The sequence below is a fragment of the Lampris incognitus genome, chromosome 2 (assembly GCF_029633865.1).
Source record: "Lampris incognitus isolate fLamInc1 chromosome 2, fLamInc1.hap2, whole genome shotgun sequence".
NCBI lineage: Eukaryota > Metazoa > Chordata > Actinopteri > Lampriformes > Lampridae > Lampris > Lampris incognitus.
Window position 1 is genome coordinate 17,720,949 of NC_079212.1, and position 17,123 is coordinate 17,738,071.

Here is a 17,123-nt window from a genome sequence, read left to right on the forward strand (position 1 = left end):
TGCTGGCTAGTGAAACTAGCGTGCTAATATTGACTCTCGGATGAACGCCCGGACCCCCCAACCACAATAACGACTGTGAACTTGTTAAATCGCACAGTCGCACTTGGTATATACTGAATTAGGATGAACGAACTCTAGCTCTTGTCCATCGCTACATCCAATCACGACTAGTGGTTGCTTGCGTCGTTTTAATATGCAGGGTACCTCTGATTGACCCGCGATATTGTATAACATATTCGCAGTGGCATCATGTGGCTAAAACATAAAAAGCTGCATGGAAATGCAATCATGACTAGTTGTTGCTTGAATTATTTCTTGCTGCACTTTAACCATGTGTGGTACCTTTAGCTGACCCTACTCTTATATAACGTCTTTGCAGTGGCATACTACGTCTAGAAATATGAGGGCTGCAAAGGACATGCAGAACTACAGACGAGGCTATCCTGTAAGTCAATACTGTAAATATAGTACACTATGTAATTATCAATGTGATCTTAATGCGATGTGTCTTGATTATATTATTCGTCCTTTGACAGAATCTTGCTGATGACGAATGCTCAGAAGACAAAATGAATAATTTGAAATTCTATCTCAATCAATTTCCCTCCGCTCCTGATGGTAATTTAACTCTCTAAGAAAGAATTGTTTATGTGTTGGTAGAGTATGTGTGCAATTACAGTTGTTTTTTTTGTTGCTTTTGTTTGTTCGGTACGTCTCCTATTTTGCACAGATGTCTACATTGAATCTTTTCATAAAGAATGGAAAACTGACTATAAGAGACTTGAGAGAGTTCACTCCTACATTCAATGGTACGTATTGCTTAAACCATATGATGCAGGACTTTGCTTTGTCCAATCTGGGGTATTGTAGTTGATTGAAATTATTAATGTGATTAAATTAAATATTGTGCTGTTTTGGTCTTAGTGAAAGCAACCTAACTTTTGCATCCACTGGCCACAGTTTCTTCCATAATTCTTTGGAAGAAACTGTCTTCTTTACCTGCACTCCAAATTCTAGGCAGAGAAGACAGCCAGTCCTGTCACAGTCAGAAATTACCAAGTCTAATAGCATTTTCTTACCTTTTTAACTGTGGGTTGAGAAATTCGTTAAGAAAATTGAGCAACTAATATTCCAAACCAAAAAATAATCAATATCTTTCTATTTATGGGCCTTGGGGTGCCTGTTTATCAGCAGTTGTGTGTGTGTGTGTGTGTGTGTGTGTGTGTGTGTGTGTGTGTGTGTGTGTGTGTGTGTGTGTCTTTTTGTCCCTGAATCTTCCATCCTAAGGCTGTTTCCACTGCGGGAACCAGGGGTTAATTACATGGCTTCAGAACTCACCAAGAAGGAGATTGATGTAAGTGGACAACAGCTGGCCTCCACATTAATAATCCTCCAAATTAACAGTTAGTTGTGCATTTAGGATAAGTATATAATGAACAAGGATCTCAATATCAAATGCAGAATTTATAGGCAAAGATTTTGACGTTTGATTAAATTTAATAAATTAATGTCTTTATGCATGCTCAATAATCCAGGTAAGAAAATCAAAAAGTTGAATCAGTTTATCTGGACACAACATTTATCTCTCAATAAATTAATCAATTAATGTTTTCATTAACATAAAACATGCAAGTTTTGTGTTTCTTAGTAAACCTAGGTATGTTGAGATGTAGAGTTTAGGATCTCTGGTAAACTCCAAGGAATTGCTTTCAGTTGCTCCATTTCACATCATTGAACTGAAATATACTGAAATTGAAAATGCCTTGTAGAAGGGATACAGTGGTCTCTTTTTAATGGCTGCATACCGGAGCTGTGGCTATTTTATTGTTATCTGTATTATCACAGGGAATCGATTAATTGCCTAACGGGAGAATACACCAGCCTCTTCCATCCATCTTCATTCAACAATACAAGCCCTAACAATGCCAGCAGAAATTAGCATTATTAATGGAATCTACAGTGATTTAAAAATAACATTTGAACACTCAAAAAAATGCCCTTTTTTGTTTGCATTTAATGCACAGTTTGCCAACATAAGCTGTCTAGTATTGCTGGTCCTTGTTTATGGAAAACACTTGTTTACTTTTCAACACACCCTGCTGTTGTTTTTTGTTTTGTTTTTGTTTTTTTTTACATTACACACCAAGTGTCTCACCAAACATTTCTAGTTCATGGCATGTGGCTATGCCAGCAACTCACGGCTGTGATAATCAAGCAAATGGAAAAAAAAGTCAGAGTAGACAAAACTAGCAAATGATCACTTAGTTTTATCAACCATGAATAGGGCACAGAAGTCAAGTACAAATCACACTGGATGACTAAGGACTAAGAAAACTTGTTGGAAATTACACCTTTTCCACAAAATGTGTTGAGATGTTGTGGAATGATATTTGAATCCAAATAATGTGTCATCTCTGCTGTCTGTTCCCCAGGCTTTCAAGAAAAGTGATGAAGCAAAAAGACGGCTGGTAGAGTCCTATGAACTCATGTTAGGTTTTTATGGCATTCAGTTGGTCAACACTGAGACTGGGGAAGTGAAACGTGCTGAAAATTGGAAGGAACGTTTTGGAAACCTTGAGCGGTGAGTTTTTGATATTCGCACATTAGTAACTACTAAGACATCGCCCTCTTGTATTTCACATGTATATACAAGTTTATCTCTCTCGCTCGCTCTCTCTCTGTCTCTCTCTCTCGATATATAGCAACACAGATACAGGAAAAAAGTTTTAATGCGTTGCTGCAATGCATTAAATCTTTTTTCCTGCATCCGTGTTGATATTCCGCTCCTCATTAGTTGAGCACTTACAACACCATTGGTGGTTTTGGGAAAAAACACTATATATATATATATATATATATATATATATATATATATATATATATATATATATATATATATATATATATATATATATATATATATATATATATATTATTGTATATGTATATACAAATGAAAAAGAGTATTCTGTTCTTTTCTCCCTCAGAAATATGCACAACAACCTGCGCATCACTCGCATCTTGAAAAGCCTTGGAGAGCTGGGCTTTGAGCACTATCAGGCCCCACTTGTGCACTTTTTTCTGGAGGAGACTCTAGTCAAAAAGAACCTCAGCAGTGTCAAACGCAGCGTACTGGACTACTTTCTGTTTGCTGTGCTTGACAAGCGGAAACGCCAAGAGCTGGTACGCTTTGCGTACATCCATTTTGAGCCGAAGGACAAGTTTGTCTGGTGCCCCAGAAAGATTCAGAAGCAGATCAAGAGAGCGGAGAAGAGATCAGAGGCTGCAGGGAGTGTAGATGGAAGGGACGAAGTATTTTCACGGTCTAAATGCAAAGATGGTGAGGCAAGCGGGCCACAAAAAGAGGAAACGAGTGGACTGGATAATGTGAAGGCTCTGAAGGCATCTGATGAAACAGTAAGTGAATGCAAAGACAAACTTTCTAAAGGCTCATTTGAAGCTAAACCAGAGCCTGGCACTGTTGGGAACGGAAATGCAGAAGCTGATTCTGATAGTGAACGTCTGGGAAATGGCAACGGCTGTAATAATGATGATGATGATGACGAGGATGAAATGGACCAGTTGGCCAGCCCTGAGACGATGCTGGCTAAAGTTGAAACCAGTGAGGAGGTGGAGCAGAGAGACCCCAGTATTATGCAAACAGATGAGATTGAGTTGGAAAAACCACCGAAGAAGAAGAGGGAGGACAACAAGGTACTTCCAAGCAACAGTCCTGCTAGAGACTTTGCCAATGGCCAGGTGGAGGAAAAAGGTGTCCCAAACAACAGCATGTCTGGTAAGTCAAGCCCATCAGCGTCGACACCCCTTAAAGCCAAGCCTGAAGGCTCTGCTAAACACTCACCTTCGTTTTTCTCAGGAAGGGAGGGAAAAATTCCAAGGACTGATTTTGGTCACATGCCAGATAAAAAGGAAGAGGGAGAAACTGCAGGGGCAAACGCTCCAACAATAACTGAGGCACTGAGCAGCAATGACAAATGTATTGATGAACATGCGAATGGGAAGGACTCGGAGGCAATGGATGTGGAATCAAACCTTCCAAACTCGGACCAAAACCTGGGCAATTCATGAACACTGGGCTTCAAGTTGAGTGGTGGTCATGGGAGGCAAATGGACAAATCGAACATCAATAAAATGTATTTGAAGGACGGAGTGTGAACTGAGGGAGTTTCAAGGCCTTATTATTTTTTACTCTCCTCGTCATTGTTTAGGTATTGTTTCTTTTTTCCCATTTTTCAGAAGTATATGAATTCATAAATTCACAGGATGTGGAATTGGTTGTGACTTATGTTGTTTCTACTGGGCAAATTTTACAATATTGACATAGTGAAGATTTTATCAGCCATTTTGGGCTATTAATGAAGTAATAGCACGCAGTTGTAAATTAAATGTTTTCTTCTTGTTTTAATTCAGTACTACCACAGCTGAATGCATTTTTTGCACTGAAATGTTTTTATTCTGAATTAGCGTTTTTCCTGGTCCAACTACCAAGCGAAATTAAGATTGAATGTTATCAATACTGTTTTGTTGTCCCTCCTCAAGAGTATTGCACAATTTGTGTGCTTTGGTAAGATATTTGAAAACCTGACAACATTGCCAAAAATTTGAGACTGGTTGATTGTATGTAGTGGCGCAGTGGTTAGCACGGTTGCCTCGCAGCAAGAAGGTCCTGGATTCGAGCCCAGGGTAGGCCAACCTTGGGGGTTGTCCTGGGTCATCCTCTGTGTGGAGTTTGCATGTTCTCCCTATGTCTGCATGGGTTTCCTCCGGGTGCTCCAGTTTCCTCCCACAGTGCAAAGACATGTAGGTCAGGTGAATCGGCCATACTAAATTGTCCCTAGGTGTGTGTTTGTGCGCGCGTGTGTGTGTGTGTGTGTGTGTGTCGGCCCTGTGATGGCCTGGCAGCCTGTCCAGGGTGTCTCCCCGCCTGCCACCCAGTGACTGCTGGGATAGGCTCCAGCATCCCCGTGTCCCTGAGGGCAGGATAAACGGTTTGGATAATGGATGGATGATTGTATGTGTGTCTTCTTGGCAGTATTTCGGTAAGATGCTTTGGCTGAAATTTCAAGTCTAATGTACATTATTACTATTTTAAGTGAGAGAAGTGTTTGGACATTTACAAGCCAGATTGATTTGTTTTGATTTATTTTAATTGTTGTATTTCTTTGTCATTATTTGCACTTAAATTTGCGTCACTAATGTTTCAAGTTATTTATCGTACATGCCTATATTTACAGTATGTTAGTATTCCAAAAGTGCTGAATATTTTCAAGTACTTCACACAGTTTTACCATGTATTTCCCCACTGAATACTTGGCTACTGATACCACAAAATAAGGTACTGCTATTTTATGTTATTTGTATGAAATTGGTCAGTCTGTTTAGCCAAAGCCCAAATCCATTCCTGGTTTATTTAAATGCAATTCTCAGGAATACTTTGTGGTAGGTGTCAGCTTGCACTCATTTTTATGTCTTTGTTTTTCTCCAGCAGTGCATACCCGCAAGCATCCGTCCCGTTTTTGATTTTTGTTTTTAATTAAAGTGAGACTCGGAGGTAATCGCTCTCAAAGATTGGAGCAATACTCCCAAGAGTCGGTGAGAAATCGATCTAAAATTTGAGGTATCTGTTGATGGAGCATTAATTGTTCATGTCTCAGGATCAGTATGGCTGTTACGTCATTACTGAGTCTAACAAACACTGTTAACATGGGAACAATAAATATACGTGTTCACTGTCAATACAGTCGTTCAGGACTTTGAGCCCGCTGCTTCTTGTTGCATTGTCTTAAGCTGAAATTTAACCCACACATCCTGTTGAACTATTCGAAATAAAATGTTGAAGTTTCATTTGGAGTCTAACTCGATTAGTGCATTCATATTTAATATTGAAAACGTAACCTACCTTTTTATGGCTATGTAATATATAGGTGTGGCGGTGGGGGGTCGGTCAGTTGGACTTTACCTCAAAAATTAAGTGTATTCAATTAAACTAAACAATAGTCGCCTTAGGAACAAAATATATAGTCACTATCATGTTTTTAAACCTGAAATATGCATTATTTGGCCTACCTTCTGCTAAAATACAAGTATACTGTTAAGTAAGGCTGGCTTGCATAAGGTACCCTGTGTTCATAAAAAGATCTCATGTCTGTGAATGTTCTCATTCATCCAGGTCATGGTTATCCAAAGGAATGAATCAAGTGCAACTGGACTTGGTATATATCCGTGAAGATGTTTCGCCTCTCATCCAAGAGGCTTCATCAGTTCTTGCCTTTCTGACTAGACCAAGCTAGTCTGACTGGCTGGTGATGAAACTCAGATATTTAACCTCTTTGGAGTCGTTATCTGAGTTAAATATCTGAGTTTCATCACCAGCCAGTCAGACTAGCTTGGTCTAGTCAGAAAGGCACGAACTGATGAAGCCTCTTGGATGAGAGGTGAAACATCTTCACGGATACCAAGTCCAGTTGCACTTGATTCAATTCCTTTGGATAATAAAAAGATCCTTTCTTTTGTATCACCCTTTATTATTCAGACTACAGCCCAGTAATATGTTGAATGTAGTAATGGATGGTATTCTCCGATGATTTACATATACATCTCATCTGATAATATTTACTATAATATGGAACCCAATTAATATCACTCCCAAATTATTCAATTTTGAAACATTTAAGTCGGCTGTATCTTATAATAAATTTGATTGCAGATACTCAATGCATTGAATGCATGGCGTTACACCGGACATCTGTTCATTCCAAGTGAGGCTGCACCATTGGGTTTGGGTTGTATTGCAAAAGCGTTGCGTTGCGATTCCAATGTTGCACACATTTCATCTATTCTACTTTTGCATTATAGACGCATGCCTAAACTAAACTGGATGTTGTCAATGAGTTTGATTTGAAATAAAGCTATATTATCAATAGAAAGTAATTTTGCATATGGTCACGTTGTCATGAGCAGAGTCCACATCTTATTGAAAAATGGAAATGTTTACATGTTTACATTAATCGTCTTCCCTCCATAATGCAATTATTGGAAGGAAATAATGAAATATTGCCAAATACATCTGTATGATAAATATCTATAAATATTTAAAGAAATGTTGCAGCTACATCTCTGGTCACAGTTAAAAGATGTTCATCTATCGTCCATTGCAGGTAAACCTTGCACACTGCGTAAAGATGACGGAGGCAGTATTTTTTGCCTTTTTTATGTCTATTATAGGAAGGTGAAGAGAGACAGCCAGGACACAGGAGGAAAACAGCAGGAGGATAGCATACAGTAAAAGTCATATGGCGTCTATCAGTAAAATCATTTCTATATTGGATATTCACGAAATATTCAGATTTCAGATCTATATATGTATATTTTTTAAGCATATGAGGTAATGATGTCAAACAAAAGCCACGTGATTCAGTCTGACCTAACAACTAAGTCACTGACCTCATTTTGCGGAATTGTCACATCATGTCATAAAGGCTTTCAAATCTTATTTAAATTTTGAACCGTATGAAGTGATGATGTCAAACTAAAGCCTTACGTTTCAGCCTGACCCCACAACATGTCATTATGCAGAATTGTTGCGTCACTGCGCATTTAAGTCCCGCCCACACCGGAGGGGAAAACGCCCATTGACTGTATTGCGTGAAGATAGGGTCGGACCGGCGGGAACAAAACTCGGCCATGACCATTTTCGTCTTGACCGGCCCCTCTTTTCCCCAACATACGCATTTACGTGTTGCATGAAGCAATATCAGGCTATTATAACACATAGGCTAAGCAATAGATATCAAGTTGGCACCCTAACGACAAGTAGCGTTCACCTGCCGCTATAAAGACCACACTTGCCGAATTTACAACCGAACGACGTCTTTATTCTCGGCTGCAGTTAGCCGCAGGCACGCCGTACAAACCGCCATTACCTCAACAACCCATTCGTGGAAAAAAAACAAAAACAAAAAAGAGGACCACTACTAACCAGTGAGCCAGCCCCCTCCATCAACCACAGGCACGCACACTGACCGACGTAACATCCATTCCGGTGATTGGCAGAGAGCTGGGGGATGACAGACTGACTCCGCCAATCAGCACTCCCAACAGTACAGGGTCGCTACAAACAAGCGTACTCACAGGGCTTCATAAAAAATGTAATAAATACATAGCCAAGAAATAGCCTAAAGGAAAAGTCGGCACACCAAGAGGCGTACTTGCGATTTTATTTATTTGACAATGGGCAACCTAACTCTCGGTGCACTTATGGTATAATCCGTAAAAGTTTTCTTTAATGTAGGCCTAGCCGAATGACGATCTGCAAATGAGTCTGAAATTTGATATTAACTGCGCTCTAGTCAATCGTCTAGTCATCATCGCTGTGTTCACAGCTGATCTGATGCAATTCACACATCAGGCTTAACCGTCAGGATTTCATGCTACCGACACCATTTAAACGGATTCATTCACTGCTATTGTCAAGCTGTGACAAGAAACATGCCTTCAGTGGCTGTGCGTGGCAAATTTTACTGAGGAAGCCGGTCGGCATACGATCACATGATGGAGATATCATAGTTACTTGCCTTCACAAAACGAGTGCTGTTACTAGGGTAACTGTAATGAATGAAAGGTCACGTGTTTAACTTGACCTACTCACGGGTGTACGTGCAGTGCGTGTGACGTATACAGGAAGTTAGAAGCGCATGTTATGAAGGTTGTATGTCGGATGAACGCTAGTAAAAGCTACACAGTTAAGAACCTACGAAGTCGGCTCGTTCTTGAATTATTCTTATGTCAGTAAGACAAGGCGTCTACGGACATTACATGGTGTCAGAATAGTCTGTGTATCGGAACACGAGCGGTCATGCCGAAGTTTAATCCGCCGAGTGAATTCAAGTTTGACTGCCCCGTTGAATGGCCGGAGTGGAAACAACGGTTTTCGCGCTTCAGGCTCGCGACAAAGCTGGATAAAGACGACGGGGAGATTCAAGTGAGTTCGCTGATTTATGCAATGGGAAGCGAGGCTGAAAAGATATTCAGCTCGTTTGACTTCGCGGCGGAGGGTGATAAAGTGGACTATGATATCGTACTGAAAAAGTTCGACGACTACTTTATTCCCCGCCGTAACATCATACATGAGAGGGCGTGCTTCTATCAACGTAGCCAGCAGCCAGGAGAGACAGCGGAGATGTACATCCGGACATTGTATGAGCTGTCTGAACACTGTGAGTTTGGGGACAAGAGGGATGAACATATCAGAGATCGTCTGGTAGTGGGCATAAAAGATAAGGTGCTCTCCCGTCAGTTCCAGCTCACAGCGGACCTTACTCTGGTGAAAGCCATTGAACAAGTGCGCCAGGCGGAGGCAATAACAAAGCAGCTCAGCCTCCAAGCTAACCAACCAGAGGCCCAGCTGGCTAACGTCAATGTTGTCCGACGGCGGGACGGACGCCAAAACAAAAAGGGCGGACAGCGTCATGGTGGCAGCAGACCTGCAACCAACAAAGTAGATGAATGCGGGAGGTGCGGCAAGACGCAGCACACCGATGAGCGGAAGTGTCCTGCAACGAACAGTAAGTGCAACAAGTGTCATAAAAAGGGACATTGGGAGCGTGTATGTCACTCTAAAGCGGTGAGAGAAGTCACTGAAGAGGTTAAACAGCTGTACTTTCTGGGAGAAGTTGGCAAAGAGAGCAGTCAGGAAGATTGGTCTGTTAGTTTAACAATAAGTGATGTACCAATAACCTTTAAAATTGACACGGGGGCTGACGCTACTGTTATCAACCAAGGGACATTTAAAAAGCTGAAGCCAAACATAAAACTGGGACCTCCTGACACATGCTTCATAAGCCCAGGTGGAAACATCAGCTGCATAGGACAGTTTCAAGCCACAACCAACTACAAGGAGAAACAATACTCCTTTCCAGTGTATGTGATCAAGGGGAGAGGCAGCTGTCTGCTGAGTCGTCCAGAGGCAGTGGAGATGGGTCTAGTGAAGCGGATGAATGAGGTCAGTGGAGTTTTCGGTTCAAGTGGACTGCTGAAAACAGACCCAGTGAAAATAGCTCTGGTGGAGGGTGCCCAGCCATACGCGGTGCATACAGCCAGACGGATACCGCTGCCACTTGTACCACTGGTTAAGAAAGAACTGCAGCGCATGGAAAATGAGGGCATTATTGAAAAAGTGACTCAGCCCACAGAATGGTGCGCCGCTATGGTGCCGGTGCTGAAACCGAACAAGAAAGAGGTTCGCTGCTGCGCTGACCTCAGGAGGCTGAATCGAGCGGTGAAACGTGAGAAATACGTGCTGCCCACTATGGAGGAAATAATGCCAAGGCTCGCAGGGTCAAAGTTCTTCACAACGTTGGATGCAGCAGATCCCCTTGCATGAAGACAGCAGGGGGCTCACCACTTTCATCACCCCATTTGGGAGGTAGGCTTTCTGCCGCCTTCCATTTGGTATAACGAGTGCTCCAGAGATTTTCCAGAGAAAGATGGCGGAAACTCTGACCGGGCTAGAGGGCACAGAGGTGTACATGGACGACATCCTTATACATGGAGAGACTGAGGAAATCCATGACCGGCGCCTAGCAGAGGCGCTGGGGGTCATTGAAACAGCAGGTCTCAAACTGAACCAAGCGAAATGCAAGTTCAAACAGAAACAAGTCCGCTTCCTTGGTCATATCATCAACGAGGCAGGCATCAGACCTGACCCGGACAAAGTGGCTGGAATAGAGAACTTTCCTCAGCCCCAGAACGTGACGGAACTCAAGAGGTTCCTCGGGATGGTGAACTATTTGGCAAAATACATCCCAGAGCTGTCCACTGTAGGTCAGCCGCTTTATGGACTGCTTAAAGCAACGACAGAGTGGCTGTGGGGACCTGCACAGAACACAGCATTCCAAGACCTTAAAGCAGCACTCGCCACCGCCCCGGTACTCACCTTTTATGACGTCACTAAGGCTACGGTGGTGTCAGCAGATGCCAGCAGCTACGGGCTGGGAGGCGTTCTGCTCCAGCAGCACGGGGAACACTGGAAGCCCGTGGCCTACTGCTCCCGACGGCTGAGTGACGCAGAGACAAGGTACGCACAGATCGAGAAAGAGTGCTTAGCCAGCGTCTGGGCATGTGAAAGGTTCGAGAAGTACTTGTTTGGGCTTGACAATTTCAGACTTGTCACCGATCATAAACCACTAGTGCCTCTCATGAACAGCAAAGACTTGGATAATGTGCCCATTAGGTGCCAGAGACTGTTAATGAGGCTGATGCGTTTCAATGCAGTGGCTGAATACGCACCAGGCAAAACTTTAGCTGTGGCTGATGCACTCTCCAGAGGCCCAGAGCAGCGCTACGGAGATGGTGCTTCTCATGATGATGTTGCAGCGCACATTGATGCCATCGTGTGCCAGGTGTCTGCCACACCTCAAAGGATGCGGGAGATAAAACAGAGAACGGATGGGGATCTGCAGCTCCAGACAGTGTTGGGCTTCATCAGACACGGCTGGCCTGAGTATGTCGATAAAGTGCCGGAGACAGTCAGAGACTTTTATCAGGTGAGAGGGGAGTTATCTGAGGTAGATGGTTTAGTCATCAGAGGCAGTCGTATCGTCATTCCCACAGAGATGAGGGAGGTGATCTTAGACAGAATACACGACGGGCACCAGGGGATAGTTAAGTGCAGAGAGAGAGCTAGCCAATCAGTGTGGTGGCCCAAAATGACAGAGCACATTACAACAAAGATACAGCAATGTCAATTCTGCAGAGAACACAATAACACACAGAGAAAAGAGCCTTTAATGTCAAGTGAGCTCCCATCCAGACCATGGCAGAAAGTTGGCATAGACCTGTGTGAGTACAAAAAGCAAAACTACTTGATAGTGTCTGACTATTATTCCAGGTTTTTGGAGATCCTAAATCTACCAACAACTACTAGCAGTCAGGTTGTAGCTAGGCTGAAGGCTACATTTGCACGTTTTGGTATCCCTGAAATTGTAGTTAGCGATAATGGGCCACAGCTAGTTTCAGAAGAGATGAGGAGGTTCAGTGAGGATTATGATTTCATCCTTGTGACTTCAAGCCCACACTACCCCCAGAGTAATGGACAGGCAGAGAGGGCTGTTCAGATAGCCAAAAGCATATTAAGGCAGGAAGACCCTCTCCTCGCCCTGTTGACATACAGAGCTACACCCTCTTCTTCCACTGGAGCCAGTCCAGCGGAATTGCTCATGGGTAGGAGAATCAGAACCACCTTACCCACATTGCAGCATAACCTGAAACCGGCCTGGCCTAAAGAGGAACTGATCAAAACCGCTGACGCCGCAGCCAAATCGAGGCAGGCTTTCTACTACAACCGCAGGAACGGCGTGCGGACACTGCGCCCACTGAACTCGGGTGACGCAGTACTCACCAAACTTGATGGACAGAAAACATGGACAATGCCAGCAGTTGTTCACAGTCAGAGCTCCACTCCCAGATCCTACATAGTGGAGACAGCTCAAGGTGAACATTACAGAAGGAACAGGCGCCACCTGTTGGCCACACCCAAAACACTCACCTTTGTCAGCAGGGATCCTGACCATGTCACTCCAGGGGAGAGTGGAAACACGGATGAGTCCCGAGCAGCAGAAATGCCAACTTCCACACCATATGTTACTCGCTCTGGCAGGGTGAGCAAGCCTGCAATCCGGCTGGATTTGTGAGGCGTATGGACTTGTGTATTGCGGGGGATTTTTTATTTTTTGTGAAAAGGGGGGTGATATACAGGTTAAAATTGTTGGCAGTAAATGTTCAGAGAAATGTTTAGAAAATAATCTTAGAGGGGGAGATGTAATGAATGAAAGGTCACGTGTTTAACTTGACCTACTCACGGCTGTACGTGCAGTGCGTGTGACGTATACAGGAAGTTAGAAGCGCATGTTATGAAGGTTGTATGTCGGATGAACGCTAGTAAAAGCTACACAGTTAAGAACCTATGAAGTCGGCTCGTTCTTGAATTATTCTTATGTCAGTAAGACAAGGCGTCTACGGACATTACAGTAACGCTCCCCATTAGCGTCCCATTCCTCTGGAACCATTGCATTCACAAGGTTTTTATGGACTACAAAACAACACGAGGTGCGATTTATTTGTTCTCTCTAAATACTGTACAACACGTGCAAACTTGTCACAGCCATAAGCACCAGTTATTAGCAACTGATGAATTATGTGCATACCCCTATGAGGGGACATCAACAATACAACTACAATCAGCAAGAACAACAACGCCGTTGGGTCTAAAAGATGCACGCACAATCACACACTAGATCTATACAGGCTAAAACATGACTCTGCCTCGAGTTTCCTCTCATCATCTAAACACATAGCAGAAGGTTTTCAGACACACTCAATTGCGTATAAATATAATGCAGTGCTACTGCGGGATGTTGCTGTAATGCTCAGACTGCTAATATGGGTAGAACTGCCGTTCTGTTTGATCTTCAGTTGCAACTCAATGCAAGCTTAGTAAAGTCATTTTTGATGAGAAGGTCCTGGTCTCCAGCCATTCTGCCAGCTGGTTGCGTTGAGTAGGCTAGCTGGTTGGACACTCAGTGTAGCCATTTTTTTTTTTTAAAATGTATGATGACAAGTGATTTGATCTGTGAGAAGCCAGGTTCAACCTGACCATTGTTTTTTTTATTTTTTTATTAACGATGAATTGAGCATTCAGTGTTGAGCTCGAGCAAGCCTGACCTCAATCTGATTGGCTAAAACTTTTACTTTTTTTCCTCAATGCGAAGCCAGTAAGCGATGATAGCGTTTCACTGACCGCTAGACAGCCCAGAGTACATCGACTACACTTTGTAATTCGCGCAGGGAGGCGCTGTTTCGCTTGCTATACCAGCTAAATAAGAAAAACCAGGGAAGTGGCAAAACTTAATAAAGACACAGCTGTGGGAACAATGACTTTTGTTTCTTTATTATAATATATTCATGGGGAGGCCAGGTTTAGCGTTCAAGAGAAACCGTCTCCGCATGCCTGCACCCAATTGGAGGGGACCCAGAGTGACTAATCAGCTGAGCCATAATAACATTCTCGCCTTGACATAATTTAAAAAACAGCATAGCACAGCGGCCTTAAGCAGCGAATAGAATAGAATAGCATGTCTTACCTTAGGCGGTGAGAAGACATCTCACCAGTGCACTCTTCTCTGCATCAGTGTCCAAAGCCATAAGAATGTCTTTTTCTGTAGCCATAAACACTTCGAGGTGCTCTTGTGATGTAGTGCAATGTAATCTATTCTTGATAACAGGATTTTGCATGCCAGTGGCATCGAGCCTCAAGGTTTTGTTTTTATTTGCTCTCTGGCCTTTTCGTTTTTTGGGACCTTTATCGAATTCAGACAAGCTTTATTTTCTAATCAAACTCCTCTCTTGATTTTTTATTTTCCGCTTGACCTCTGACATTACATGGATAAACGCATCTACTTGAAAGGGTGGTGTTGGTGGTGGGGGGGGGTCTTCATGCACCTGTCTTACAGTATAAGAAGCCTATTGACAACTGGGACCATGTGAACCCCAATCAGATGGGCTGTTCCAACATGAAGCGGGCCGCAGCCGGCAGGTCGATTTTTCCCCAACAATTTTTCCTATATTGCTGGCCTTGCAGCCCAACTGGCATTTGCCAGACTGCCAGTCCGAGCCAGCGTGAAGGTGCCTCGTCAGTTCCGTCTGCGAACTAAAACAGAAAATGCCGAAAATCTGCTGTGTGGTGGGATGCACTACCAACAGCAATTTGATCAAATACTTGTAAATATCAAAGTATTTCACTTCTGGCCGTTCAGCGGGATCACTTCTCCAAGAAAAGGAAGGTAAAGAGAAGGGTCACTGAGACAGACCGACAATATTGAGTATGTCAAGTAGGCCCTTTCTTCTGGTAGACATAGGGTGTTAAAATAATCATTTGACATGCTGAAATCTAATGTTCTTGGCTAGCTACAGGCATTTTGTTAGCATCTCTGCCCTTGGTTGCATGGTGCAGATTTTCCCATCCGGTGGGCGTGGTTTTCAGAGTATGACGCGTTGCACTGTCTGCTAGTATCAGGCCTGATTGTTTGACGTCATTAGTTACATAGATTTTAAAGTCCATAATGTAATCAACCCTTTCGGTGTTTATTGTTAAAATAATCCAATGTCCAGTCTTAGGATGTTCGTTTCGTTAACCTTTACTTAGCATTACTCAAGCACTTACATTCACGTATCACAGTAGTTCTGCCCACGTCCAACCCCCTTTACGGCTATCCCGCTCTGCTTTACGTCACTCACACTGCTGCAATCAAGCATACCATTACATCTCCCCCATTAAACTATTTCCCCTCTCACCATAGTGCAACTGCTCAACATTTAAGTAACAGTGAGGCATATTCTGACTCACTACAAAAATTAAGTAACCTGAACCTGAGTGGAGGAAATGGGGATAGATTCGTCCCTTGCAGTTTCATTGCAAGTTTCCGAGGTAGAAAATCAGCTGACTCCAAAACAATCTCATGGAGTCGCTGTCACAAAACCTGAGATCTGCGTTTCCTTGCGTGAAGGGACCAAAGATAATCTTAATTTGATAGAGCCCCCGTCACAGAATATTAAGAAAAGGACATTACATTTCTGTTACTGGGTTTAACTGTTCCAATTGGCTACTTTTACTTTTCTTACTTTTCTAGAACTCTTTTTGGAACTCTTTGCACTTTACAGAAACCATAAGTAACCACTCATTAGTTTAGTTTTCGCTGGAACTCTTTTTCTTCACATCACATAATCAGGAACTTTCAGTATTTCAACGGTCCAGTTCTTGCCCTCCCATACCCCCCCTCCCTTTTCTCATTTTTTTTTCACAAGTCCAGTCTCTTGACTGGTTTACCGACTCTGCTGGACCTGGTCCGTATCAGTCCATCAGTGTCTTTGGATTTACTCCTGCTCAGGACAGGAGGACCATTCTTTGGCCTTACCGGGGTGTCCGGCGGCTGGTCTGGGGTAAGTATGGGTGTGGTGTCTGGCAACGGTCATCCTGCAGTGGGCACCGCCTGGAGGTGGTGCCTGTTATGGCGGAGTGTAGCTCCCTGCTCAATCTCAATGAGGCAGGACCTCGGTGTGACTCTCTCGTTGGTCACTACTGCGGGTGTAAGCCAGGACTTTTGGTTGTCCAGCTTGGTGAGGACATGGTCCCCTGGCTGCAAGGAAGGTAGGCATCTCACCCCATAATGTTGGTTGTAGTAATGAGCTTATTTTCCTTTTTCCACAGCATCCTTGGCCTTGATGCATTGCCTACTCAGCCACTTGGGTAGCAGGTTACTGTCGAGGGTAGGCAGGGTTGTTCGGATCTTCCAGCCCATTAAGAGTTCTGCAGGGCTAGCACCTGTGCCGTTGCATGGAGTGGCTCTATAGCACACGAGTGCTAGAAGAGGGTCTTTTTGTTTTAAGATCATTTTTGCCTTTTTGAACTGCCCTTTCAGTGTGCCCATTTCCTTGGGGATGGTGTGGGCTGGAGGTTGTGTTGGAAGTCAAGCTCACACGCTAATTCTTTGAATTCCGCACTCGTCAACTGTGGCCCATTGTCACCAACTACCTACTCTACTATTCCATACCGGGCAAACGTAGCCTTTAACTTTGTGGCCACTAGAGCACTGGTGGTTGTGGGTATGTGTAGTATTGCTATAGACGAGTTTTCCCGCCCTTACCTAGGGAGACGTGATTTTTTTTTAAAAATTCCGGGGTGGGTGCATTGTTCTTCCGGTCTAAACATCCATAGCGGATGTAAACATGCAAGCCTAGAGCTGCGATATCTTCAACAACATTAAACATTAAAAATGGACGTTAGAAAACCAAAAAATGGTTCAGGGACACATTGTGCGGTGCGTGGGTGTACTAATACACAGAAACGCCTGAATGAGTGGTTGGATAAAGAGTGTGTTGCCCATCGACCTGCCACAAAACGGCAATGTCCCTGCATGCCATTGTTTTCCTTCCACAAAAAACCAACAGCAGATTTCGAATCACGGATGTGGTTGAAGGCTTTGAATTTGAAGAAACCACTGAAAAACGTCTTTGTTTGTTCCCATCACTTCATTGCCAAAAAGCCAACC

General features: G+C 43.4%; 1 protein-coding gene across 2 annotated transcripts in view; it reads left to right on the top strand.

Moving 5' to 3' along the window:
- ogfr (opioid growth factor receptor) overlaps positions 1–6,198 on the top strand; it is a 6,905-nt gene extending 707 nt beyond the window's left edge. The window contains exons 2-8 of one of the 2 annotated variants that reach the window (XM_056274239.1): positions 380–445; positions 537–618; positions 731–809; positions 1,288–1,354; positions 2,433–2,581; positions 2,988–3,796; positions 3,878–6,198. In XM_056274239.1, the coding sequence (XP_056130214.1) occupies positions 380–445; positions 537–618; positions 731–809; positions 1,288–1,354; positions 2,433–2,581; positions 2,988–3,796; positions 3,878–4,089 (1,464 nt within the window). In that variant the 3' untranslated portion in view covers positions 4,090–6,198. Of the gene's footprint in view, positions 1–379; positions 446–536; positions 619–730; positions 810–1,287; positions 1,355–2,432; positions 2,582–2,987 lie in introns of both variants that reach the window. The other variant, XM_056274238.1, reaches the window with a different exon arrangement.
- Positions 6,199–17,123: the final 10,925 nt, after the last annotated feature.